The sequence below is a fragment of the Anarhichas minor genome, unplaced genomic scaffold, assembly GCF_050575085.1.
Source record: "Anarhichas minor isolate MPS153535 unplaced genomic scaffold, ASM5057508v1 ptg000077l, whole genome shotgun sequence".
Lineage (NCBI taxonomy): Eukaryota > Metazoa > Chordata > Actinopteri > Perciformes > Anarhichadidae > Anarhichas > Anarhichas minor.
Window position 1 is genome coordinate 430,001 of NW_027466523.1, and position 27,369 is coordinate 457,369.

General features: G+C 41.7%; 2 protein-coding genes and 3 long non-coding RNA genes across 5 annotated transcripts in view; 2 read left to right on the forward strand and 3 right to left on the reverse strand.

Moving 5' to 3' along the window:
• The first annotated feature begins 1,355 nt into the window (after positions 1-1,355).
• On the forward strand, positions 1,356-3,553 carry LOC142937892 (uncharacterized). The gene is made up of 2 exons (XM_076081007.1): positions 1,356-1,608; positions 2,279-3,553. The coding sequence occupies exons 1-2, from the start codon at positions 1,386-1,388 to the stop codon at positions 3,220-3,222; spliced, it is 1,167 nt and encodes a 388-aa protein (XP_075937122.1). The 5' UTR covers positions 1,356-1,385; the 3' UTR covers positions 3,223-3,553.
• An 835-nt stretch (positions 3,554-4,388) lies between these two features.
• LOC142937879 (uncharacterized) lies at positions 4,389-5,779 on the forward strand. The gene is made up of 2 exons (XR_012949460.1): positions 4,389-4,693; positions 5,541-5,779. It is a non-coding gene; the product is annotated as an uncharacterized LOC142937879 (long non-coding RNA).
• Positions 5,780-9,168: 3,389 nt separating this feature from the next.
• Positions 9,169-27,369, reverse strand: part of doc2a (double C2-like domains, alpha) — a 48,404-nt gene continuing 30,203 nt past the window's right edge. The window contains exons 8-11 of the mRNA XM_076080985.1: positions 13,977-14,212; positions 11,340-11,421; positions 10,563-10,659; positions 9,169-10,225 (exon numbers count right to left, since the gene is read on the reverse strand). Coding sequence (XP_075937100.1) covers positions 10,089-10,225; positions 10,563-10,659; positions 11,340-11,421; positions 13,977-14,212 — 552 coding nt within the window. The 3' untranslated portion in view covers positions 9,169-10,088. The remainder of the gene's footprint in view (positions 10,226-10,562; positions 10,660-11,339; positions 11,422-13,976; positions 14,213-27,369) is intronic.
• LOC142937882 (uncharacterized) lies at positions 23,485-24,415 on the reverse strand. The gene is made up of 3 exons (XR_012949462.1): positions 24,387-24,415; positions 23,712-23,790; positions 23,485-23,501 (listed from the first exon to the last, which is right to left on the reverse strand). It is a non-coding gene; the product is annotated as an uncharacterized LOC142937882 (long non-coding RNA).
• On the reverse strand, positions 25,422-25,881 carry LOC142937881 (uncharacterized). The gene is made up of 3 exons (XR_012949461.1): positions 25,834-25,881; positions 25,623-25,737; positions 25,422-25,498 (listed from the first exon to the last, which is right to left on the reverse strand). It is a non-coding gene; the product is annotated as an uncharacterized LOC142937881 (long non-coding RNA).

Genomic DNA, 27,369 nt, shown 5'->3' on the forward strand with positions numbered 1-27,369 from the left:
TATATATATACGTATATATATATATATATATATATATATATATATATATATATATATATATATATATATATATATATATATATATATATATATATATATATATATATATATATATATATATATATCTCATTTAGTCATTTTATTTTGACATGCGTCCTGTTCAATATTCAGAGCGTTCACCTCACTGCTCCCCCAGTGGTCACAGTGAGAAACTGCAGCACTACATTTAAAATCTAACGCACTCTAAATATCTGGACAAGACATTCTGCCACAAAGTTCATCATAGAGCTTCGGGTGTTCTGGTACCAAGTTCAACATGGTGTTTGTTTTGGCCAATCACAGACTGTATATAAGAAGTGGACGTAGTCGTGGTGACGTCTCTTATTGGTTCGTGGAGTGATGTTTTGAAGCCTCGAGTTCGTCGCTATCTTGGATTACGGCTGTCGCTATGTTGCTTTTTCACAACCAGTGAACAGGAAGTGACCATATCTGGACTGAGGAGGAGTGACGTAGAGACGCCGTATACGTCTCTGGTGGAGACCTGTCAATCACCGTGTAGCCCCGCCCTAAAGCATCCCCTGCTTTATGGTCTGTGTGACTCTAAATGGACCATAATGTACTAAATGAACATCATGCTGTATTGAAGAAGACTTGAAACTAGAGATTGAGACCATAAACTCATGTTTACAATGTTTACTGAGGTAATAAATCAAGAGAGAAGTAGAGTCATTTTCTCATAGACTTCTATACAACCAGAGGAGTCGCCCCCTGGTGGACACTAGAGAGAATGCAGCTTTAACACGTGAAGCATTGACTTCACTTTAAAGAACCGAAGGTTGTCTCCTGAGGCTAATCCATGACTTGCACCACTTTGAGCTGAAGCGATCAGAAGTTAAACATTAATGATCATACTTCAACGTGGACAAAATAAAATTTGTTTTATTTTGAAAATATATTTACTCAGTAATATTACTATGCTACCATATGTGCCTTTAATAAAATATACAAATCATCTAAAATCTTCGTTATGTAATAGTACAGAAGTATTATGATCAAAATGTACTTAATTTATCAAAAGTAAAAGGATTTAAAGCTCATGTGTTTAGGCACAATAAAAACAAATCAGTATTATTATCATTATTATTCCCTTTTTAATAATAATAATAATAATAATAATCTTCATAGTAACACAAACTGCAACACTCACAATAAATGAACAGTGTTACTTTGTTCCCGTGAAGCACATTGAGTCTGTGTATGAACTGTGCTATTATAAATAAATAATAACACACGCTTTTATTCTGAAGGAACACAGTGTATCCACGGACAACAGCGATCCCGGTTCCTGTTTCGTTTGTTGTTGTCCCGTTCTGTTTCCGGTGTGGATGCGGACGCAGCTTGTTGATGGTTCCAAAATGACCAAACTGCAGCTACTGAGCGCCTACCTGACGGAGCGGCTGGCGGTCGTGGTGAAGGAGATCCTGCACGTGGTGGAGGACACGGTGACCGAGTACCGGGAGGAGACCGCGAAGACCAAGCGGGAGAACGAGAGCCTCCGGAGGCAGCTGCGGGACATCCTGCTGCTGGAGGCCGAGGCGGAGTGGCTGAGTAAGGGCCGAGCTAGTCCGCTAGCTCCGGAGCGAGCGGTGCGAGAGAACCGCGCTCCAGACCGCGTTGAGAAATACACGAAGTTGAATGTTTTATAGCGAAATGACGCTAAGAGGCGGTTAGAACACGGACGTCACCGTCTGTACGGATGACGTAGGACCCGCTGGTGAATTCGGCACCTGAAATAAAATCCACTCCGATCCAATTTAATGACAAATGTGTGTTTTGTGAGCCAGCTGGCGACACTTCCTCTTGTCCCTCCGAGCCTCAGCTGAGGTTCTGACAATAGATTCAACTGTTAAACGTGAGAAACGTTACTGTTTGGATTTGATAACAATATGCCGAATTAACCCGTAACACGTGTTGATACCGGATTGGTTGAATAACACATGCTGGTGTGTTTCTATTGAACATAAAGCAGATGAGATGATAAAGCCGTCACAGCAGGAGGCTGCTGAGCAGCACTCTGAACCCAACTGCACACACTCTCTGTTAGAATGTGTTAATGTATGAATGGACACAAACACATGGATGTTATTTGACCAGTAATCTGAATATTAGAATAACAGATAGTGGAATAAGAGAAGAAGTATTATTCACTGCAGAGACTCGGTCAGATGAGACGGGGTGCTTGCTGTACTGACTCTCGTGTTGTTCCTCGTTGTTCCAGGGTCGACCCGGTCCAGTCTTGGTTTTGCGTCTCCTGAGCAGCAGCTCTGTGATGCAGAACCGAGGCCCCGCTCCGAGGAGCCCGACTCCCCCCAGAACCAGCCCAGGGAGCCTCTGGAGCAGGTGGTTTCTGTGCAGCTGCTGACGGTCCAGAGCGAGACGTCTCCGATCCTTCTCCCGGGGGACACGGTGCCGGCCGAGGTGAAGCCGGACCCTCAGAGGGAGGCGTTTGGCAAAGCTTCACCTCTTCCTTCTCACTCCACCGACTCGCTTCCTAAAATCCACGTTGACGTTCCCGCCCTCCGAGAGGATCCTCCGGGCCCGGCTCTGATCAAAAGCGAACCCGAGGAACTCAAAGTGAGTGAACCTGAAGGACACACAGACTCTCTGACGCACGTCTCACGGGAACAGTCCACCGTGGTGACGCGCCCGGACCGACGCGAAGCTCACCGGCACAAGAAGAGTCAGGAGAAGATGGCGGCGGACGACGACGCGGCGGCCGGTCGCGTCCTCGAGCTCGTCCACCGCTGTCCCCGCTGCGGCGAGGCGTTCGGCCACGCCGGCGGCCTCCGCCTCCACCTGGAGCAGAAGAGGAAGACCTACGCCTGCGACTGGTGCTGCAAGTCCTTCGCGCAGTCGGCGGACCTGCGGCGCCACCTGCGCACGCACACGGGCGAACGGCCGCACCGCTGCACCTTCTGCTCCAAGAGCTTCAGCCAGAGGGGGAACCTGCGGCGACACCTGCGCATCCACACGGGCGAGCGTCCGTACAGCTGCCCGTACTGCTGCCGCACCTTCAGCGACGGAGACACCATGAAGAAGCACAAGCGCACGCACTCGGGGGAGAAACCGTACCGATGCGTCCGCTGCTCCAAGAGCTTCGCCGGTGCCAGCGGCCTGCAGATACACCTGAAGAGGGACACGTGCTTCGTGGCCAACGCCTAGAATTCTGTTCAGGAGAGCGAGAGGCTGCAGGAAGAAAGGATGTGAGCGTCACATGCCAGCGTGACGCTCACATGTGCGGGTCCCAGCGGGTCGGGGAGAGCGTAGTGTTCCCGCTCAGTTTGACGCTGTTAGCGCTGTTAGCACTGTGTTAGCACTGTGTTAGCACCGTGTTAGCCGCCGGCTGCTCAGCAGTCGGCATGTTGAGAGCCGTGTGGAGGCAACAGATGCTCAAGATTGAGCACCTTTAACTTAAAGGAACAGTGTGGAAGAGTTAGTGGCACCTAGTGGTGAAGTGGCAACCAACTAAATACCGCTCAGACCCCCCCCCCTTTATAATCATTATATATATATATATATATATATATATATATATATATATATCTAGATATATATCTAGATATCTAGATATATATATATATATATCTAGATATATATATCTAGATATATATATATATATATATATATATATATATATATATATATATATATATATATATATATATATATATATATATATATATATATATATATATATATATATATCTAGATATATATATCTAGATATCTAGATATATATATCTAGATATCTAGATATATATATCTAGATATATATCTAGATATATATAGATATATATATATATATATCTAGATATCTAGATATATATATCTAGATATATATCTAGATATATATAGATATATATCTAGATATCTAGATATATATATCTAGATATCTAGATATATATATCTAGATATATATCTAGATATATATATATCTAGATATATATATCTAGATATATATATATATATATATATATCTAGATATATATATATATCTAGATATATATATATATCTAGATATATATATCTAGATATATATATATATCTAGATATATATATATATATAGATATATATCTAGATATATATCTAGATCTAGATATATATCTAGATATATATCTATATATATATATATCTAGATATCTAGATATATATATATCTAGATATATATCTAGATATATATATCTAGATATATATATCTAGATATATATATCTAGATATATATATCTAGATATATATATATCTAGATATATATATCTAGATATATATATATCTAGATATATATATCTAGATATATATATATCTAGATATATATCTAGATATATATATCTAGATATATATATATCTAGATATATATATATATATTATATAATGATATATATATAAAGATAAAGATGGCCACGGTGGGTGAGAGACTGCAGACAAAACAGATTAATTAGGTTTCACTTCACACACGTATTGATGAACATCCGGTAGACTCTCAGTCTGACAACATTAGAACAAGAGACACAAAACAAGCCCCTCCTCCTTTTACTTCAGTGACGTCAGAGGTTTGAATCTTGAAGCGTTCAGAAGAAACTCTGATCATCAACCGCTGGAAACAGAACGGTGCAAAGTGTCCACGACGTCCTAAAAGTAATGTGTGAGCGAGCGAGAGAGTGATAATAATAATAAAACCAGTAACGATGGAGCTGATCAATACTTCCATCTTTATTATTTATTACCAGGTCCCTGAACGCATCACAACCTGAGAGTCTAAGTTTGTCCGCTCTGAGCTCCTGTAGAAAGACGGAGCCGCTCCCTGTGAACATTAATGTTTTTAATCATGTGATTATACACTAAATGAAAGTTATGAATATTATACTCAAGTAGTCCCTCTAATATGACACACTGTTCCTTTAAACACTACACACACACGTCTGTGTTTAATCTGTAATCTTAAACTAACAGCTGTCAGAGAAGTGAAGTGGAGTAAAACTATGAAAGTAGCAGAAAGTACAAATACTCAAGTACCTCAAAGTTGTATTGAAGTGCAGTACTTCTCACGTCATTACTGTCTATTAGTTCACATTATTAATTGATTCATTAATTAATTAATCTTCATTGATTTCTTGCCCGCCGGCGTCGCTGACGATGGAAAGCTGAACAGGAAGTAGTTTATTTATTTATTTATTTATTTATTTACTGACAGGTGGAGACGTCGTCTGTCTGCTCTCTTTCCTCTGTTGTGTGCCTCCTAGTCTCCTCTCTCCTCGCCTCCTCTCTCTCAGCGCTAGGACATCTCAGTTCCTAAAATGAAAGGAAGGAAGCGAGGAGAGATTAGAGAGGAAAGAGGAGCTAGGAAGCAAGAAGAGAGGAAAGAGGAGCAAGGAGACGAGGAGAGAGATCAGTCGGCTCTTCTCATTTCTCTATTGTGTGCCTCCTCATCTCCTCTCATCTCCTCTCCTCTCCTCTCCTCTCCTCTCCTCTCTCTCTGTGCCAGGACGCCGCCTCGGTACCTAAAATACATCTGGAGGAGAGATGAGGGGAGAGTGGATGTACAGCTGTGACATAACAGCAGAACCTCAGTCTATTATTCATGTTCTCTGATTAGAACGTCTGAGGAGGTTCCTGTTTAAAGTGAAGCATGATGGGAGATGGAGGAGAATGTGTTTGATCGGTGTGATCATCAGTGTTTTGTATCGATGTGAAACATCAGAATAAATGTTCAGTGAAGCTGTTGATTGATTTCTGATCTTCAGGTTTGAACTGTTTGTCTGCAGCTGGATTACAGTTTAAATGAGTTTATGTTTCCAGCTTTGAGACCTTCGTCCAACATCTGGACGTATTGAGATCGATGGATCTTCAAGAAACAAGAATCAAACGTCTTCACACAGAAATGAGCTCAGAAGCTTTTTCATGAAGAAGAATCAAGAAATTAAAATAAACTAAAACGTGATGAGGAAAAAAAAGATTTGTATTTGTAATTTCTATTTGCTTATTTACAAAAGCAACTAATGTACAAATTATTATATGCTATCAAAGTATTTCTGATTTTACTTGTAATGAAATGTTTGTACACTAAAAAGCTGAATAACTTGTTAGAATGCAGTAGATCAGTTGTGCACTGATGGATATTTGTGCATCTGTAGTTGTGCGTCGTGGCTGCAGGGGGCAGCAGAGACCAGAGGGACGACACACACACACACACACACACACACACTGCTGCATTCCAAGTTTATTGTTGCATCGCTCACAAAAACACACCCGATAGAAATGTGAGAACACCTGTAGAGCACGAGATCAGTGTAAACAGCTCGACGACGTCGTATAGAAAGACATTCATACATTCAGTCGTGCATCAAAGACGAAGAAGAAGACTGTAAACAGAAGAAGTCGTATCTGAATGTCTCAACACTTAGGAGCGGCAGTATAGAGACATAAAGAAGTATATCAACATATTGCATCATGCGACACTGAGGAAGAACCACTTGATATATCATCATCATCATCGTAACAATAGGATGCAGTTACTTGTTTCTTTTCACAGTTTTCTCATCGAGTGCAGTAGAAACGTTACAGATGGAAGCTGATGACGGATCGTGTACTTTATGGAGAAGTTTAACATCTATTGATTTGTTCGCTAAGCCCCTCCCCGGAACAGAAATGATCCAATCATAGCTGAGCAACCGTAACGAGGCACGTTGATACGATGAAGTCAAGAAAGTTGTATATTGTCATAAAACAGTATAAGACTGAAAATACGTCATTAGAAACACTAAACACCCCAAAAATGGCGTTCAAGTGTGTTTTGTACCATGTTCTCACCAACAACTCGTTCTCTCTTCCCGGCTGATGAAAAGAGTCGCTGGATAAAACACATCTGGAGAGATAGCATTACATCTGGAACATAGCTAAGTTAGCTAGCGAGCCAAGCTAACGGCCATGTTGGTGTTGGTGACGCTATTGTAGAAGAAGAGAGATGAAGTTCATTCATTTAACACCCCTTTAAACACGTTAACGTTGTGAATTTAAACAAAACTGCTTGCTTCAGTTTAGGACAAGATTGCGGTTCGGATTAAAATAACTACGTCTAGAGTTACGTAAATTAAGTCACGTGTGAGTGAAGTAGAGGTTGGAAAAATGTGAATAGTTCAATATATATAACATGTTTTTCTAACATTGGCAAGACACTCGATTAGTACAACGTTGAGTTTTAGTTTCACACGGGACATGAACAGCGGTCTCCTGAGTGAAAGTCTAAAGAGTAACTGCACACTGAATTGTGTTAATTTAGCTGTGAACTAATTGATGCGACTCTTCTGTGATGAAACACGTAGATACTGGTGTTGGTATTGACATTTCTCAGGAAGTCTTTTGATGGAGCTAGCGTTAGCCTAGGTAGCTTCCTGGTGAATCATTTGGCCATTTCAGGCGGTGAAATTGTCGATCACTGGATAGAAATTACAAGCTGCTTTTGTTTTTAAATTAAGGATCCATTGTTTCAAACGTGAAAATTGAATTTGTCATCGTCGTCAACCTTAAATGTGCAGAGAACAGTGAGCCGGGCTTAGCGAAGGTTCACTTAAAAGGATTCCCGTGAAATAACCGTATTTTATCGTCAATGTGGATCATTTAAATCAGCTGACATGACACATTCGCTCGCTGTTAGCACCTTTAAAGACCCTCCATCTACTCACAGGTAAAAGCCTGGAACATTTCACTGCCTTCAAAATACTTTGTACAAAAAATACAAGACTTAATAATTGCAGGAATAAATAAAATGACACATCTTTGCAGGTTTTTCTGTGGCCATCAGTGTTGCCAAATTACACTAATAAAATAACTGAGCCAAAAGAAGAATAAAGCGCTCCATCCAAAGACGCGTCTCCGGTATTTTCAGTATAATTCAGCTAAAAACCAGTTATTATAATGAAAATCATCTCCACTTAGTCTTTTAACTAAATTACATTTGGTTTAGTTGTGATCTCTTAAACTCACGGTCAATCTTTACCTGACAAATAAAATAAATAACCCAACTCAATGTGGCAACACTGGAAAATGTAACGATAATAAACTCAGACCACATGAAGATATGAACAAATATGTGTCTTCAATAAACTGTGGGCTCATTGTCCCGTTAGCCACTGATTTAGCTAGCTTGCTAAGTAAGCTAGCTAGCTAGGAGAGCTACTGTGACTCTGCTGCTAGCATGCTTCTGGCTAGCTAACACGTTCTTACCAGCTAACAAGTCTCAGAGGAGAAGACATTATGGGACCTCATTTCAACGAGACAAATTATTGATCCTGTTTGAATTTATCATGTTTTTCAATTGAGAAGATAATTTTTCAAGTCAAGAAAGTCTCAGTTTGTTGTAACGTTCAGTTTTGTGTGAAATCGCTCAGTGAACTTCATGGCCTTTAGCTTCACTTGCTAGCAAGCTAACTTAGCTATGTTCCAAATGTAACTTTGTCTAGCATGCTAGCTATGTTCCTTATATTTCCAGATGTGATTTATTAGCGACTCTTATCAGTCGGGAAAAGAAAGAAGTAAGACTTTGTTGTTGGTGTGAAAACATCGTGGTACTAAACACATCGTAGCTTCAGAGAGACGTCGCCTAAAGACACTTTTAGGTGTGTCGTCTTTATAAATACGTATTTTCACAGTCTTATGTTTAACAGTTTTACGACAAAATGCTACTTTCGTGTCGAACAAAATTAGCTTTTTAATATTCAAACGCGTCTGTGATTCATGGCACATTTCAAACGGGAAATCAAATCATTATTCGTCTCTCTTGTTACGTATTTTTTTCCGAAATAAGTTCCCATGGTCAATCAGAAAAGGGGCGGGACTTAACCCCTCTACTGTATCTGCCCTTACAAAGTACGTACTGTTGTAGTACGCATTCAATAAGTCCTCATAACATAGCACCTTGAAATTTGACCCTCTTGCTCATATGTGCAGAGGATTGTGGGTCAGAAGAGCCAGAGTTGATGCACTAAATGGATTATGGAAACAACCCTGCCGATTAAGTTCTGACGTAGCGAACATTTAACTCGCGTGACTGACGGATATGTATTTATATTGCCTTCGTCTTCACACGGCCGACACTATCTGACATGAAAGAACTATTAAAACAAATTCCTGAAGAAAATTGAAAAATCTTTCTCTCGTACATGTTTAGATGTGATGTCTCTGGTAGAGACCTGTCAATCACCGTGTAGCCCCGCCCTAAAGCATCCCCTGCTTTATGGTCTGTTTGACTCTAAATGGACCATAATGTACTAAATGAACATCATGCTGTATTGAAGAAGACTTGAAACTAGAGATTGAGACCATAAACTCATGTTTACAATGTTTACTGAGGTAATAAATCAAGAGAGAAGTAGAGTCATTTTCTCATAGACTTCTATACAACCAGAGGAGTCGCCCCCTGGTGGACACTAGAGAGAATGCAGCTTTAACACATGAAGCTTTGACTTCACTTAAAGAACCGGAGGTTGTCTCCTGGTCTTTATACTTCTTGTTCGTGATTACATGGATAACATGGATAATTCCGTGGGATATCTACGATTACAAATTACTATTTTTTGTAGGTTTGGCAACGAATACCAGCCTGAGAACCTCTCGACAATCAAATGTAAACATCACTAATATAGACGGAGAGATATAAACTGCCATTCTGACTGTAACATGCACAGACGGCGTCATGACACCAGAAGTCCCGACTAGAAATTAGATTTTTTTTTTCTTCTTCATTTACAAAACAAACCATATGTTAGAAAAACAAAACAAACATGCAATTGAATATCAAGAACAAGTCTGTGGTTTCTCTTTAAATCTTCGGTCCAATATATGAAAGTCTGGAGCCGATGATGAAGCGTCTTCTGGAGGATGACTCACCGATCGCTGATGAAGGCACACCACCACGCCGCTCCTCCACCCGTCATGGCGGCTATGAAACGCTCACATTAACTGCTGATCTTTGTGGTGCAGAAGAGGCCCTCTGTGAACCACGTGACCCCCCACCCTGGAAGCTAAAGGCCGGGGGTTAGTCGTGGCCGATGGTTCGTGGAAGCTCATTGGTCAGGATGTGCCACCGCTCCACCCGGCTGCCTTTGTTCTTCAGGCAGTCCGTCCAGTGTCGGAGGCCGTCGCCCTGCGAGCAACAGCTCAGACAGACGCCGCCTGGAAACAAGGAAGTGTCTGCAGTTACTCTCCTAACGTCTGAACTCCACTTCTCATTTCACGCGTGCACTTTCCACCAGTTTCTAATCACATGATCGCTGTAATCGTTACCTTTTTTTATTGCAGACATAAAATGTGTAATTATAAAAAAGAGAAACCAATCAGTAAAACAGCAAACTAACTTTAATGATTGAGATTAATTAGTATTTTACAGCTGAACCAGACAATGACGTCTGTCTATTTAGAGATTATCTCCTCAAAGTACAGGTTTATATTCTGGACGTCATCATTTTTATTCCGTGTGCAAAGTGAAGCTCGTGACCCGTCGGCGTCTCACCTATGAAGTCGTTGGAGCGTCCCAGGTCGTAGTCCCACACCGTGACCTCCAGAGTCTTGTTGGCGAGCTCCTGCAGCGAGATCTCATAGAAGAACTCCTGCAGAGATGAACCACATGCAGAGATTCACATCAGAAAACACTTCATGTGTGTTGAAGCGTTAAGAAACAACCTGCTTCCATCGTGTGGTGACGTTATGCATTTGACTGTGTCTCAGCCTGATGTCTCTTCTTCCTCCGAGTCACAGAGCTCCTTTAAAAACACACCAGTCACAGCAAATATTTTACTTATAGTTTGTCATACGTTTTTTCATGTATTTTACTTATTTTCACAATATATTATAGTATACATATTATATACAAGTAAAATATGTGAAAAATAAAGTTTTTAATTTGGATTAATATGTACATTTTTTGAAAGATGTAGAAAAAAAGTGAAAAAATATCTTCACAATTTTTTTTTATTAACATTTTTAATATGTGAACTTCTTTTGTTAAACGTATTACTGTTCTTAAATCTTTAAAACCCCAATCAATGATCAGTGTTGTTCCTTCATCACCAGATATCAATACTACAGTAAATGTGTATTAATGCGTGTACATCTGAACATACGTGTGTATCAACATTAGTGAGGTAGAAAGCATCCTTAAGTAATCACATTACTCTTTTCCTTCTAGTTAATGAAACATCGTGCTGCTTCATCTTCAGGTGAAAACACTCAGGTTCAGTTCAAGAGAAGATAAATATCAAATCTTTAAATAATACCGAGCAGTTCTCACCTCGTTGAATTCAGGGTTGAGGGTCTTTTTCATCACCGCTGTTTTGTGCTTGGATTTCTTCTGTATGTCGGGCTTCAGGTATCTGATGGTAGGATAAGAGGAGGAGGAGAAGAGAGGGAGAAGGAGGAGAGAGAAGAAGAAGCACATACATTTGTTGTATTTTGACACTAGAACAGGAGAAACAAAGTAACTTGAGAAGCAGTATTTTAACTTTTTCTTTTTAATTGTTCTTGTCACGGGAGTTCAACATCAGGACCCAATAGCAAGACCACAGGAGACAGAATCTGGTACAACTGATTTTATTTGACCAATAATAAAGACAGGATCGACTGTGTGGAGCCCGTGGATCACAACGGAGGATTCCCAGACCGGAGGACACCGGAGGCAGGCGCTCGAGGCAGAAGTCGATACGGGATTGAAGCGGGTGAAAAACGGTACGAACTGACAACCCCAGACTGCAGGACCAGGGTTGATATAGTGCCAGGGGAATGGTTAGTGGGATCTGAGTCTGGTGTGTCAGCCTGCGGGAGGCTGGAGTGTCGACAGCTGTGCACTAATCAGGGGTGTGGCCATGGGAGGTGTCTGGAAGCAGAGGAAAAACACAGAGCACATGGCACACAATAACAAACAGGGGAATGACAGAACACATGAGGAGAGGAGATCAGGGGAAACAGAGGTAACACACAACGGGTCAGACAGGGATCCAACAGCAATTTAACAAAGAGGAGCCTCAGTGGCGTGTGGAAGAACCATACACAGCCACAACAGCCTGGCTCCTCCTCCTCATGCTGGTCACCAGCCTGGCTCCTCCTCCTCATGCTGGTCACCAGCCTGCTCACACACTGCTGTGGGATGGCATTCCACTCCTCAAGCAGGATTTGTCGCAAGTCAGCCAACGTGGTTGTGTTGGTCACTCTGGCACGAACAGCTGGTCCCACAAGTGTTCACTTGGGTTGAGGTCAGGACTGCTGGCGGCCATTCCATCCTCTACTCCCACATTCTGGAGGTAGTCTCTGATAAACTGCTCTGTGGGGCGAGCGTCTTCATCTTGGAGGATGGAGTTCGGTCCCAGACTGTGGGACCGAAATGGGATCGCCACTGGTTGCAGAATCTCATCTCTGTCACGGGGCATGGTGAGGACTCAAGCGCAGACATTCAGATGCAGTGAGATAAAGGGTTTTAATGAAATACGAACACACACAGGGAATCCAAGGACGAGACGAGACGAGGGGGCAAATCCAGCAGGACGAGGCAGGGCAGGCAGACGTGGGAAACCGGGAGCAGGACAAGACAAACAGGCGGGTAACACAAACAATGATCTGGCAGTGGGTGACTGGGAGGCAGGGGTTTAAATAGTGGCTAGAACAGGTGAGGAGAGTTGTGCTGATGAGGGAGTGTTTGATTAGTGATCAGGGGCAGGTGAAGTGAGTTAGACTGGTGCTGAGGGAGTGGCTGACAGGTAGAGGGAGGAGCTACAGAAACAAATACACAGAACACAGAAGGCAAAGCCAGATTGTGACAATCTCGATATCTCTCTGCATTGAGATTGCCTCCAATGAAGACAAGCCTCGTTTCTCCAGTGATGGAGATGCCGCCCCACACCATCACACTGCCTCCACCAAGAGGTGTTACTCTATCGGTGCAGCAATCAGCATAGCGTTCTCCCCGTCTTCTGTATTTTGTGTTAAACAGCAGCTTGATATCTATAACTACAGAGTGATTAATGAGAGGAGACACAACGGTGTGTTTAATCAAAACTGTGTTTGAGGCTCCCGAGCAAACAGGATTATTCTCATCCTGCAGTCTGATGAAATCCTGTAAATCATCATTAATGAAGCGGTTATTAATAATAAATCAAACAGTCACTTTTACAGAGCATCATCCTTCATAAGACACTAAAGCTGCTTAAATAAAAGCCAGACTATAACGGACAGGATGAAGGTCATAATGAAGCCAGACAGATCGGACCTTTAGAGGGAATATTGACCCGTTTCTTAAAGTGATGTATTGGCTGAAGTGGAGCAGAGACACTGCATGCTGATGGTCTGATAGAGGCTGCAGTGATTTATAAAACAGATAACTCTGTGAGCTCAGCCGACCCCTCAGCTGTCAGACGCCTTCTTGTTCTGGCTGCGTTTGTATTCAGACTGTGTGTGACGGATAAAAGTCTCCTCTTCAAAGAGAGAGTCCCTCGAGACAAGAGCAAAGAGAAGCCCTAAATCCCGACTGCGCTCCCTCCCCTCCTGTTCCTTAGTCATTACTTAAAGTGCTGGACAGTCTACACAAGTACAGCTGAGTGGAGGACGGAAGCTGCTTTAATAAATAAATATTCAACATTGGTTTCATGATAATACATTAATACTGGACTGGGTTTGTATAAAGGCAATAGAATAGACCATGAATATGAGATATGAGTTTACATTGTTGAGTTTTTGATCCTTCACAGTTCTTTTTGTTTGTACTTTGCAACGATCTGCACGTCGAGTATAAACACAATGGAACCTCCAGTGTTCCAGTGTAGACACACCACTGTCCTGCACAGATTGTTAAACACTTTGAGGCAAATTTGTGATTTGTGATATTTGGCTTCATAGATAAAGTTGAGACGTGTAAAACCTGCGACACTCGAGTTCTTACATTTTGACGTAGGGGTCGGAGAACCCGTTGACGTCCATGGCTGCCAGGTGAGCGCAGCGCTTCACGCCCACACAGAGACCTCCACTCCGACGTCCTTCTCGTCCTTCTCGTCCTCCTCCTCCTCCTCCTCCTCTTCCTCCTACGTCTGTTTCCTCTAAACTGAGCGGAGGCAGAAACTGCAGGGAGAGAAGAAGACGACCTCTCTCCTCCAGGCTGTGCAGCTGCTCGTTCTCCCACTGTGGACAAAGTCAGATTATTCAGATGAGTAGTTAGATTACATTATTCAGATTAGAGTAGTTAATTACATTATTCAGATTAGAGTAGTTAGATTACATTATTCAGATTAGAGTAGTTAGATTACATTATTCAGATTAGATTAGAGTAGTTAAATTACATTATTCAGATTAGAGTAGTTAGATTACATTATTCAGATTAGATTAAAGTAGTTAATTACATTATTCAGATTAGAGTAGTTAGATTACATTATTCAGATTAGATTAGTTAGATTACATTATTCAGATTAGAGTAGTTAGATTACATTATTCAGATTAGAGTAGTTCGATTACATTATTTAGATCAGATTAGAGTAGATAGATTACATTATTCAGATTAGAGTAGTTAGATTACATTATTCAGATTAGATTAGAGTAGTTAGATTACATTATTCAGATTAGATTAGAGTAGTTAGATTACATTATTCAGATTAGAGTAGTTAGATTACATTATTCAGATTAGAGTAGTTCGATTACATTATTCAGATTAGAGTAGTTAGATTACATTATTCAGATTAGATTAGAGTAGTTAAATTACATTATTCAGATTAGAGTAGTTAGATTACATTATTCAGATTAGATTAGAGTAGTTAATTACATTATTCAGATTAGAGTAGTTAGATTACATTATTCAGATTAGATTAGTTAGATTACATTATTCAGATTAGAGTAGTTAGATTACATTATTTAGATTAGATTAGAGTAGATAGATTACATTATTCAGATTAGAGTAGTTAGATTACATTATTCAGATTAGATTAGAGTAGTTAGATTACATTATTCAGATTAGAGTAGTTAGATTACATTATTCAGATTAGAGTAGTTAGATTACATTATTCAGATTAAATTAGAGTAGTTAGATTACATTATTCAGATTAGAGTAGTTAGATTACATTATTCAGATTAGAGTAGTTAGATTACATTATTCAGATTAGATTAGAGTAGTTAATTACATTATTCAGATTAGAGTAGTTAGATTACATTATTCAGATTAGATTAGAGTAGTTAGATTACATTATTCAGATTAGAGTAGTTAGATTACATTATTCAGATTAGATTAGTTAGATTACATTATTCAGATTAGAGTAGTTAGATTACATTATTCAGATTAGAGTAGTTAGATTACATTATTCAGATTAGATTAGAGTAGTTAGATTACATTATTCAGATTAGATTAGTTAGATTACATTATTCAGATTAGAGTAGTTAGATTACATTATTCAGATCAGATTAGACATTTTCCAAACGGAACACCTGCAGAAAACAAGGTGTTAAACTAAAACGCAAGAGAAAGAATAAAATTTATTTTTCTTCAATATCTGATGTTTTAGATTCGTTGGGCTGTTTATTAAGATGCAGTGATGACAGCGAGTGTGAGGCTTCACTCTGTCAGCAGGTTTCTGTCCATGACTCGTTCTCTCTGGATGTTCTGCTATTTGTTCTCAGACTTGTTCTTCAGCTGCTAATAATTATTTACAAAACCAGATCTTTAAAGAATGTTCGTCTCACACAAAAGAGCCCGAGGAGAAGGAATAAAAGAGGAGACCACCATTTCAATCTGAAAGTTTTTCAAACGAACAACAACAGAAGTTGAAGTGAACCGTATGTTTTGGTGCTTTATGCTGTAAAACATGAATCACCTCAAATGTCTGTTTGGCTCCGACTTTAAACTTCATCACAAAGCTTTGAGATGACAAACTGTCGTCTCAGGAGATTGAGAGCAAATATTGCTAATAGTTTAGCTTAGCTTCATGCTAACGGTAGCCGCAGCCATGAGCCTTTGGCTGTTGTTAGCAGAAGCTATTAGCAACACTTATAATTGTTAGACTCTCTTTATACGAGTTCTTCGGGGTTCGTTGCTGAGTCGGAAGCTGTTGCCAAAGCTGGAATGGTAAACCTTTCCTGCAGGATATTTATTTCATCATCTTTTATTAAACCTAACTAAGTATTTTATGATCTCTACCTGAACTTAAATAAGTATTTCACCATCTTTTCCTAAACATAACTCAGTTGTTTCCTGTGAAGACAGAACTTTATTTTGAAAAGACTGTACTCACGATAAGGACGCGTGATGCTGAAACTCACGGGAGGATTCGTTGTCCAACCATCGTGCAGAGAAACATGGAAAAGTTTTAAACGTTCTTTCATGTCATCTAGTGCAGTCCAGAGAACATAATAATTCAGAAATATATGAATATAAATATATATCCAGGAAGACACCGACAGCAGAAACAGCTCATCAGTCGTGCGAGTTAAATACTGACTTTGTGAGATTTTATATCTGCACTCAGCTTCATCTGACAGTATATATATATATATATATATATATATATATATATATATATATACGTGTATGTGTGTATGTATATATATGTATGTATGTATGTATGTATATATATATATACATACATACATACATACACGTATATATATATTCTCTACTTTCATGCTCAAACGTTCCCAGAAAGAGGAGATGATGTGACGCTCCTCCTCCAGCTGATGGTGCTCATTAACACTCATCCCACAGTAGATTTGATCTTTGTGGTCGTGAGGAGATCAGTACTTTGATCCTCCAGCTCACAGACGCTTCACCACCTGATTCTCTCTTTGATCATCCGGCTTCACGCATTGACCTTTTCACTGCGCCTCTTAAAGCTTTTTACTTTACGTCTGTTTGAATCAAAGAAAAAATAAAAAGGCGACAACGTCCTACAGAATTCAGCCGGTGTTCGGCTGCCGAGAGCTCCGGCTTCCCACCGTCCTTCACAATAAAACCTGCAGCTCAGAAGAGAAAAGAGCAGAAAGGTCAGAAAATAAGCAGATCGATGGCGTTTAGTCAGAGTCGGAGCAGCTCAGCAGGCAGGAGAGGAACTCCAGATGAACCCGCCGGCTTTATAGCTTTATAGTGATTGATCAGTAAAATGCTTTACTAATATATATATTCCTGCTGCATTAATGTGTATATTGCATGTTAACTTCTTTATATCCTGCTGGTTAGTTTAATCTACATCAAAGCATCTTATTCTATCAGATCATGTTCGTCTCTGTCCTGTGAGAACCTCGTACCTCTAAGAACAACAAACTATCATTTAGCTGAAATTGTAGGAGGATAAAAGTACAATATGTACCTTTGAGATGTAGAAGAGTAAAAAGTACAACATGTACCATTGGATGAGCCCAGGAATGCCGAGGCGGGACTTCCGGTTTTACGACCGGATCCCCCCAAACTACAAACGCCTGAGTTCCTCTCAGCTCTTGTCCCGCTGACCTCGTCGGGGGAAGGAAGCACGAACACATCGTTACTGTTTTTAAAAGAAACCATAGGTCAGTTTTATATTCGCTGGACAAAAATACTTTTGTTTTTGTTCGCATCCTCGAAGAGGAAGTGGACAATTTTCCTGCAGAAGTGAAGAATACGGATTGTTCAAAGAAAGAGGACGACTTCTCTTTCTAACCAAGTCGATATTTCATGCCGGTTACAAGGACGGAGAATTCCCTGAACGAGCCAAAGAAATTCGCTGCTACAGAGAGAATCTATTGCGCAACGCTTGAAGCCCGTGCATCCGAGTACATTTTACACAGAGTTACAACAAACTCACTTCAAAATGTCTAATTGGACCGTGAAGTCCTGTTTCAGACTCCAGGTACTGAATGCTGCAGGTGATGAATGCTGCAGGTGATGAACGCTGCAGGTGATGAACGCTGCAGGTGATGAACGCTGCAGGTGATGAACGCTGCAGGTGATGAACGCTGCAGGTACTGAACGCTGCAGGTGATGAACGCTGCAGGTGATGAACGCTGCAGGTGATGAACGCTGCAGGTGATGAACGCTGCAGGTACTGGACGCTGCAGGTACTAAACGCTGCAGGTGATGAACGCTGCAGGTACTGAACGCTGCAGGTGATGAACGCTGCAGGTGATGAACGCTGCGGGTGATGAACGCTGCAGGTGATGAACGCTGCAGGTGATGAACGCTGCAGGTACTGAACGCTGCAGGTGATGAACGCTGCAGGTGATGAACGCTGCAGGTGATGAACGCTGCAGGTACTGAACGCTGCAGGTGATGAACGCTGCAGGTGATGAACGCTGCAGGTGATGAACGCTGCAGGTACTGAACGCTGCAGGTGATGAACGCTGCAGGTGATGAACGCTGCAGGTGATGAACGCTGCAGGTGATGAACGCTGCAGGTGATGAACGCTGCAGGTACTGGACGCTGCAGGTACTAAACGCTGCAGGTGATGAACGCTGCAGGTACTGAACGCTGCAGGTGATGAACGCTGCAGGTGATGAACGCTGCAGGTGATGAACGCTGCAGGTACTGGACGCTGCAGGTACTGAACGCTGCAGGTGATGAACGCTGCAGGTGATGAACGCTGCAGGTGATGGACGCTGCAGGTGATGGACGCTGCAGGTGATGAACGCTGCAGGTGATGAATGCTGCAGGTGATGAACGCTGCAGGTACTGGACGCTGCAGGTGATGAACGCTGCAGGTGATGAACGCTGCAGGTACTGGACGCTGCAGGTACTGAACGCTGCAGGTGATGAACGCTGCAGGTGATGAACGCTGCAGGTACTGAACACTGCAGGTGATGGACGCTGCAGGTGATGGACGCTGCAGGTGATGAACGCTGCAGGTGATGAACGCTGCAGGTGATGAACGCTGCAGGTACTGAACACTGCAGGTGATGAACGCTGCAGGTGATGAACGCTGCAGGTGATGGACGCTGCAGGTGATGAACGCTGCAGGTGATGAACGCTGCAGGTGATGAACGCTGCAGGTACTGGACGCTGCAGGTGATGGACGCTGCAGGTGATGAACGCTGCAGGTGATGAACGCTGCAGGTACTGGACGCTGCAGGTACTGGACGCTGCAGGTACTGAACGCTGCAGGTGATGAACGCTGCAGGTACTGGACGCTGCAGGTACTGAACGCTGCAGGTGATGAACGCTGCAGGTGATGAACGCTGCAGGTACTGGACGCTGCAGGTACTGAACGCTGCAGGTGATGAACGCTGCAGGTGATGAACGCTGCAGGTACTGAACGCTGCAGGTGATGAACGCTGCAGGTGATGAACGCTGCAGGTGATGAACGCTGCAGGTGATGGACGCTGCAGGTGATGGACGCTGCAGGTGATGAACGCTGCAGGTGATGAACGCTGCAGGTGATGAACGCTGCAGGTACTGGACGCTGCAGGTACTGGACGCTGCAGGTACTGAACGCTGCAGGTGATGAACGCTGCAGGTGATGAACGCTGCAGGTACTGGACGCTGCAGGTGATGGACGCTGCAGGTACTGAACGCTGCAGGTGATGAACGCTGCAGGTGATGAACGCTGCAGGTGATGAACGCTGCAGGTACTGGACGCTGCAGGTACTGAACGCTGCAGGTGATGAACGCTGCAGGTGATGAACGCTGCAGGTACTGAACGCTGCAGGTGATGAACGCTGCAGGTGATGAACGCTGCAGGTGATGAACGCTGCAGGTGATGGACGCTGCAGGTGATGGACGCTGCAGGTGATGAACGCTGCAGGTGATGAACGCTGCAGGTGATGAACGCTGCAGGTACTGGACGCTGCAGGTACTGGACGCTGCAGGTACTGAACGCTGCAGGTGATGAACGCTGCAGGTGATGAACGCTGCAGGTACTGGACGCTGCAGGTGATGGACGCTGCAGGTGATGGACGCTGCAGGTGATGAACGCTGCAGGTGATGAACGCTGCAGGTGATGAACGCTGCAGGTACTGGACGCTGCAGGTACTGAACGCTGCAGGTGATGAACGCTGCAGGTACTGGACGCTGCAGGTACTGAACGCTGCAGGTGATGAACGCTGCAGGTACTGGACGCTGCAGGTACTGAACGCTGCAGGTGATGAACGCTGCAGGTGATGGACGCTGCAGGTGATGGACGCTGCAGGTACTGGACGCTGCAGGTACTGAACGCTGCAGGTGATGAACGCTGCAGGTACTGGACGCTGCAGGTACTGAACGCTGCAGGTGATGAACGCTGCAGGTGATGACGCTGCAGGTGATGGACGCTGCAGGTGATGAACGCTGCAGGTACTGGACGCTGCAGGTACTGAACGCTGCAGGTGATGAACGCTGCAGGTGATGGACGCTGCAGGTGATGGACGCTGCAGGTGATGAACGCTGCAGGTGATGAACGCTGCAGGTACTGGACGCTGCAGGTACTGAACGCTGCAGGTGATGAACGCTGCAGGTACTGGACGCTGCAGGTACTGAACGCTGCAGGTGATGAACGCTGCAGGTGATGACGCTGCAGGTGATGGACGCTGCAGGTGATGAACGCTGCAGGTGATGGACGCTGCAGGTGATGGACACTGCAGGTGATGAACGCTGCAGGTGATGGACGCTGCAGGTGATGACGCCGCTCTGTACAACCTGGTGGGAGACTGTTGCCGTGGAAACAAATTCTTTGGTTCCAAAAAAAAGTCTGAAACAGACGATGAAGGTTTCATCTGCACCTAAAAGCAGCAGCTCCGTTCAGAGTCTGTTCAAACCGTGTGAGAAATAAGAAAACCAAAGACATGACACACAAGTCCCAAGTCAAGTCCCAAGCTCTAAGTCAAGACCAACAAGTCCCATTAAAGTCCTAAGTCAAGACCAAGAAGTCAAAACCTGTAGTTTAAAAGTCAAGCCTCATTTCATGTTGATGGAGCGAACTCTAAATGGATGTTTACATGTTTTGGGAGTTTGAAGAAACCACATCAGCCTTAAACTCTTCACAAATATCCCTGCGTGATCAGTGCATGTTTGACAATAATGATTATGTTTTCTAGACTTAAAGGACAATTCTGGTTTATTACGACTCAGGTCTTATTTTCTGGGAACTCAGTGACGAAACGAAACGAAATCAATCAGACTAAAAATAAGGCCCAAGTTGTAACGAACCATAATTATCTCGTATTTAAATCTGACTGAGGGTTGATACCGACATTCATTTCTGAAACAGGTGAAACCGTGTGACTGCGTTGGCTGAGTGAGACCGAATGACTCACTGACACTTGAGATCTTCTAACCTGCACTTCAGACCCTCCCGGAGCTCTTTAAGGGGTCCACGAGTCGACCAGATAGAATGAGAAGCAGTTTCAATCTCATGACGGTTTAATTTAGTGGAAATGATTCCAGTTTGAGGGCAAACAATAATGACTAATTCAGATAATACGTTTCACTCCATTCTGCTGCTGTAATCTGCCCACATGGAGAGAAGGAAGTCTGAACCGACGACTATAGAACAGACTCTTTATTCTGTAATAGTCCAGTTTCATCCAGTTCAACTAAACATCACATTCATCTAATGACTAGATAAGATGACTAGATCACATGACTAGATCACATGACTAGATAAGAGGACTAGATAAGACGACTAGATAAGACGACTAGATAAGAGGACTAGATCACATGACTAGATAAGACGACTAGATAAGACGACTAGATAAGACAACTAGATAAGACGACTAGATAAGGGGACTAGATAAGAGGACTAGATAAGAGGACTAGATAAGAGGACTAGATAAGGCGACTAGATAAGAGGACTAGATCACACGACTAGATAAGACTAGATAAGACGACTAGATAAGACGACTAGATAAGACAACTAGATAAGACAACTAGATAAGGCGACTAGATAAGAGGACTAGATAAGAGGACTAGATAAGGCGACTAGATAAGGCGACTAGATAAGACAACTAGATAAGACAACTAGATAACATGACTAGATAAGATGACTAGATAAGATGACTAGATAAGATGACTAGATAAGGCGACTAGATAAGGCGACTATAAGCAGGCCTTTAAAGAAATAGTTCCGAAATCATCTCACCGTCTCTTTTTTTCTGAGAGTGAAATGTTCAGATGGATGTAAATCTCATGTCTGTGTGTTGAACAGAGCTGAAGTCGGGACAGGGTTAGCTTAGCTTAGCATAAAGACTGGAAACAGCTAGCCTGGATCTGTCCACAGTTCATAAGTAAAGTCTTAAGTCAAGACCAACAAGTCGCAAGTCAAAACCTGAATCAAGACCAAGTCTCAAGTCAAGACCTAAATCGGGACCAACAGGTCCCAAGTACATAAACCTATGTATAAACTTTGAAGAACTCATAACATGGGACCTAAATCCAGACCTTAATCCATGTCTTTTTGAACTGTGGACAGAGCCAGGCTAGCTGTTTCCCCCTGCTTCCAGTCTTTATGCTAAGCTAGGCTAACCACGGCCTGACTCCATCTGAACATCTCTCTTTAAGAAAAAAGAAAAAGGAGAACTCAAACTATTCTTAAAACTAAAGTTAAAGATTTGAAGAATTTCACCTTAATGAAAATATAAGAAACAACAACAAGAAAAACAAATCCGGCCTCCAGTAAACATTTGATATTATATATATATATATACAGTGGGTACGGAAAGTATTCAGACCCCTTTAAATTTTTCACTCTTTGTTTCATTGCAGCCATTTGCTAAAATCAAAAAAGTTCATTTTATTTCTCATTAATTAACTCATTTTCAAAAAGGTTCTTTAAAGAACCATTTTCAAAAAGGTTCTTTAAAGAACCATTTTCAAAAAGGTTCTTTAAAGAACCATTTTCAAAAAGGTTCTTTAAAGAACCATTTTCAAAAAGGTTCTTTAAGGACCCAAATGGTTCCATAAAGAACCCTTTTCAAATGGTTCTTTAGCTAAAAATGGTTCTTCCAAGGAATAAATGGTTCTTTAAAGAACTGAGTTTTGGAAAATGTGATTTTTTTTTTTTTTACATTTACACAGCATAACAATGGAATCAGGGTTCCCACTCTTTTTTAGAGATCATATTCCAGGATCCTTTCTGTGATGATCTATAAAATCATCTTTTACATGCACGGAAATGATGGCAAATTGATTTGTGGATAAAAGAAACACCTATAGATGTACTGCACTTCACTTTATTGTCAGAAATCAACTCTATACAATGTAATCCATGTGCTGCAGTGTCCTATCTAAGAAATGTTCAGAGCATTTGCCACTCTCTGCACAGCTACAGGTACTCGTGTGTCCAGCTTCAGGATGAATTCCTCCAAAAACAAAAATGTTTTTTTCAGATGATAGAGGGCCAACACAACACCCATGGCCAATGAACCGTCTGCGTCTTCATTGTCCACCATCATTTTTTGTCCATCCACTGCTACAAAAACATCTGTGCCGTCACTCAGGGGCTCGCCATCGCTGCTGCTCAGGACAATTGTGGATGTTGGGCTTAGTGGTTCCTGAAACAAAACATTTGAAACTTAAAGGTGTATTCTGTAATGTTTAAAGATCAAAGCTTTCTGATATGCTTAGTTGCATATAAAATGCTAGTTTGTTGAGATTAGATGTCATATTTTTGAAATTGCACTTTATCTTAATTTTCTGAAAATATATTTCCCTTTTTTAAATAAACAAATTCAAGTTGCCCCCCACAAACACAAATGACTAACCTTATCTATTGCAAAGAGCTGTGATGATTTTCTTTGAAGACCGATGGTAGGAGGAGTATGGCTGCATTCACCAACTGGCCTGTAAATGACAAATCATGTTTCAATAAATGTCACAATTCTGATTCTGCAAAGTTTTGAGACTATCATACCAATTTCCTCAGGAGTGTTGATTTGGATAACAGTATCTAGGTAAACGTCAAGTCAACTTTTTAGAGCACTTCTACACAAAACACAGTATATGGGATATTCTAAAAGGCTTAAAGGGAAAATGGATCAATGAGGCAAGAAAAAGTATTTAACGTTGATTAATAGTTTTAAAGTTATTTATTGGTTTGAAATTATTTGGCTACTTGTAAAACCATCTTGTTGTACACGTCGTTTCTCAACTCCAGTCTCACATCTTAAGTTGCTCATCAGACTGTAAACAAATAAACAGCGCACTGAAAAGGAAGTCTGGATATCAGCCGGCTACACTAGAACCCCAGAAATATAGCCCCATTCCCCCAGGGGCATATGCGTCGTCAAACCAATAGCTAATTGTTCCCAAATTGCCCTCTGTCTTAAGTTCTGGTTCAGCGCCTGTCCATTTCAGGGTCTGAGGTCCACCCACCACAGTCTCACAAAATCCTGCGGGAAACACTGCACCACGTGTTATATATTAGATAAAACACTCACCAAGATTGGAATAGAGAAGCAGGTGAATTATTTTAAGACCTCTGCAGTAGAGTGTTGTTGAATATAGTGTCTTCTGTACTCTCTGCAGGCATTGGCGAATGATGACCAAGTTAGGCCTCATCTTTTGGCACTCCTGCTTCATTGTTGCAATATGGTGGCTTGTACTTCTTTCGTCGTCCCCAGCATCCATTGCATCTGTTTGCTAAGTAATAAACAATGACACAATTAGGACTGAGCTGGAGCATGAAGTATGAAGCATAAAATTCAGTTTAGCATTACTCTTTTAGTCAATGAGAAAATACTTACATATCCAGATCCATAACTTTCCTTCAGAAAAGGGAAGTTGAGCAGGACAGACTTAAAGAGCTGCACATACTGAATATGAGACGGATACCTGTAAGTTTTCAAAAGGAACAAAACACAAGGCGTTATACAAGATTAACATTCCAGATCAGCGCAATAAACAGAGATACCTAACTCAAATGATCAGAAAGAGCAGTTAAAGGTCTGCAAATGTGTAGTTTGTCATCATGATGCATAGTTTTCACTATGGCATACAGACCTAAAACTTGATTAACAAGGAAACTTGTTTTACAGGCAGATAACATGTCATTACTGTACAGTACGGCTGTCAAAATTGGCCAACAATTATGTTTGAATATTCGTTCTTGAAAAACGCACAAGTTCAAACTATTCAAATATCTTTTGTTGTTCATTATGTCCATGACACTGTGTCCTAAATGGCTGCGAGTGGTACTGCGCTGTGCACCGTTTAGAGCTGAACTTTTGTCGGACACCGTTTCTATTTATATTACTGTCACATGCTTTGAAAATGTCAGATAGCAAGTACTACTTAGACATTTTTTTTTTTGTGGTTACGTCTCCAGTCTGATCTGGAGATCACAGTTGATAGGTACATGGTTTGCTTACATGATGTAACGCATCACACGTGTTGCTGTCTGTCGCCATCTTCTATTATGCTCAAATGGTCAAACAGAGCTGCATCCTTGTTGGTCAGTGCCGTGAAGACTGTTTGAGGAAACCGGACTTGGCAGTTGATCATTGCTTGGGCTGCTAGGGCTCTCTGACTCACAGGGGCTTCGCTTTCACTGCTAAAGGGGAGGAAAATCAGATTTTAATTTAAGCCAACATGTAAAAAAACTACCAAAAACAAGACAAGTAAATCCTTGGAATTGTAACTGAAATGACATGGCTTCACTGTATAACGTAACTCACACTTTCAGCTGCGCTAAAGCAGACAGGAACTTCACTTGGTCTTTCATTTTGGGAAAGATTCGCTCACTCATTCTTTCAGACATCTGGAGAAGTGTAGGCCCATCTACTTCATTATCTATGGCAGAGAGAAACATTATTGAACCAAAATCATGTTAGGAGTCGGTATGTGTTGCCATGGCTCATGTCCATGTTTTGGAATTAACATTCTTGCCTTGCTTAATGCTGAACATCCTTGAATGGCCGATGTATCAGTGTTATGAGGTCTTTACCATCACGACTACATATGTCCACATTATTCATTAGTGACTGTATGACTATAGTGCTTAACCTATTACTGTATTGCACAAGACATTGAAAACGAACAGCTTATGCTCAAGTCTGGGTGAGCAGCATCCGTCATTCATAACAGAGTTTTTCCTGACCTGTGCACAGTAAAGGCAACAGGTCTGTTCTATGCATTATAATTTACTATCATTTTATTTGTTATTTCTGGCCATTTTGATATACCCAATTAATAAACCCAATTTAACTTTCTATCCACAAAAACACAATCCTCTGCTCTCAATGCAGAGATACAGTTGCCACAGACATTAGCAGGACATGTGTTCATTTGAACTTTGTATTGACAGATACTGTGTGATAAAAGTATACTATTATCAGAAAATGTCTACAGCTATCTTTGCACTTGTTTGTACTACAGCAAATCAACAGGTTTATTTGCATTCAAACTGACAAATCATACAAGCACCAACATTTTAAGGTCAACTAACATTAAATCCATTATTTTTACCTGCTGGAACATAAGTGTCTGCTGTATAAGTTACATGTCCTGTGCTCTCCTTGAGAAACTTATTCAAACAGTGTCCTGCTTCATCCTCCACAGCTTGTCAAAAATCATACATTTAAGCTCGTTTGTGTCACTACAATCAATAATGTGTATTTACACAACATTCAGGAATTACTTTAAGGTCCACATAATTTATATAATCACAAAATGTGGCACATAGTATACAGCTTCCTTCAGTTTTTACAGCTCACTAAGCTCTGCGTGGATCAGCACAGCTCTGTCTGACGGCAGCCACAACGCCGCTCCCTCTCTCTCGCTCGCCCACTCACTCACATCGCTAGTTTACCGTTAGCCAAAACACTAGCGGTGCCTGAAATTGTCAAGACTGATCTTCATCAGTTGCTAACGCAGCTTTCTGAATTTAACTTGTAAACTACAGTTACAAACACACGTTTATTTACTGTCTTACCCCACCAGACAGCTCAGCTGTCGGCCGCTGACAGTCAAACATGGAGTCCGAAGCAGCTCTAACCGAAGGGCATTTTTTAACGTTAGCTCTCAACAATTGGAAATACTCCGTCGACTAGCAAGCACAAAATGGTAGCGTTTTCAATCGTGGGCAGTTAGCTAGCTGACATAACATTGCATTGAGTTAACTGCGCATGTAGCAATGGCATCATTTTTTAATTGGTAAAAAAGTTTTAATAAAGAATATTTGATAGCTAAAGTAATTAGATAGTTCACATCTAGACATACAGTAACATTAACCCGTGTTAGTTAATCAGCTAACGCTAATGACATTTTACATATATTTCACAGGCAGAAGCATAGCCCCTTAGCTAAATTAAGGTTAAATATATTTTCGCGCGCTATCTAGGCTAACGATTTAACGTTAGCTAGCTAACTAGCGTTAGCTTCAGCCAACTAGCTAGCAGACAAGCAAAGGCAATTAACTAACGG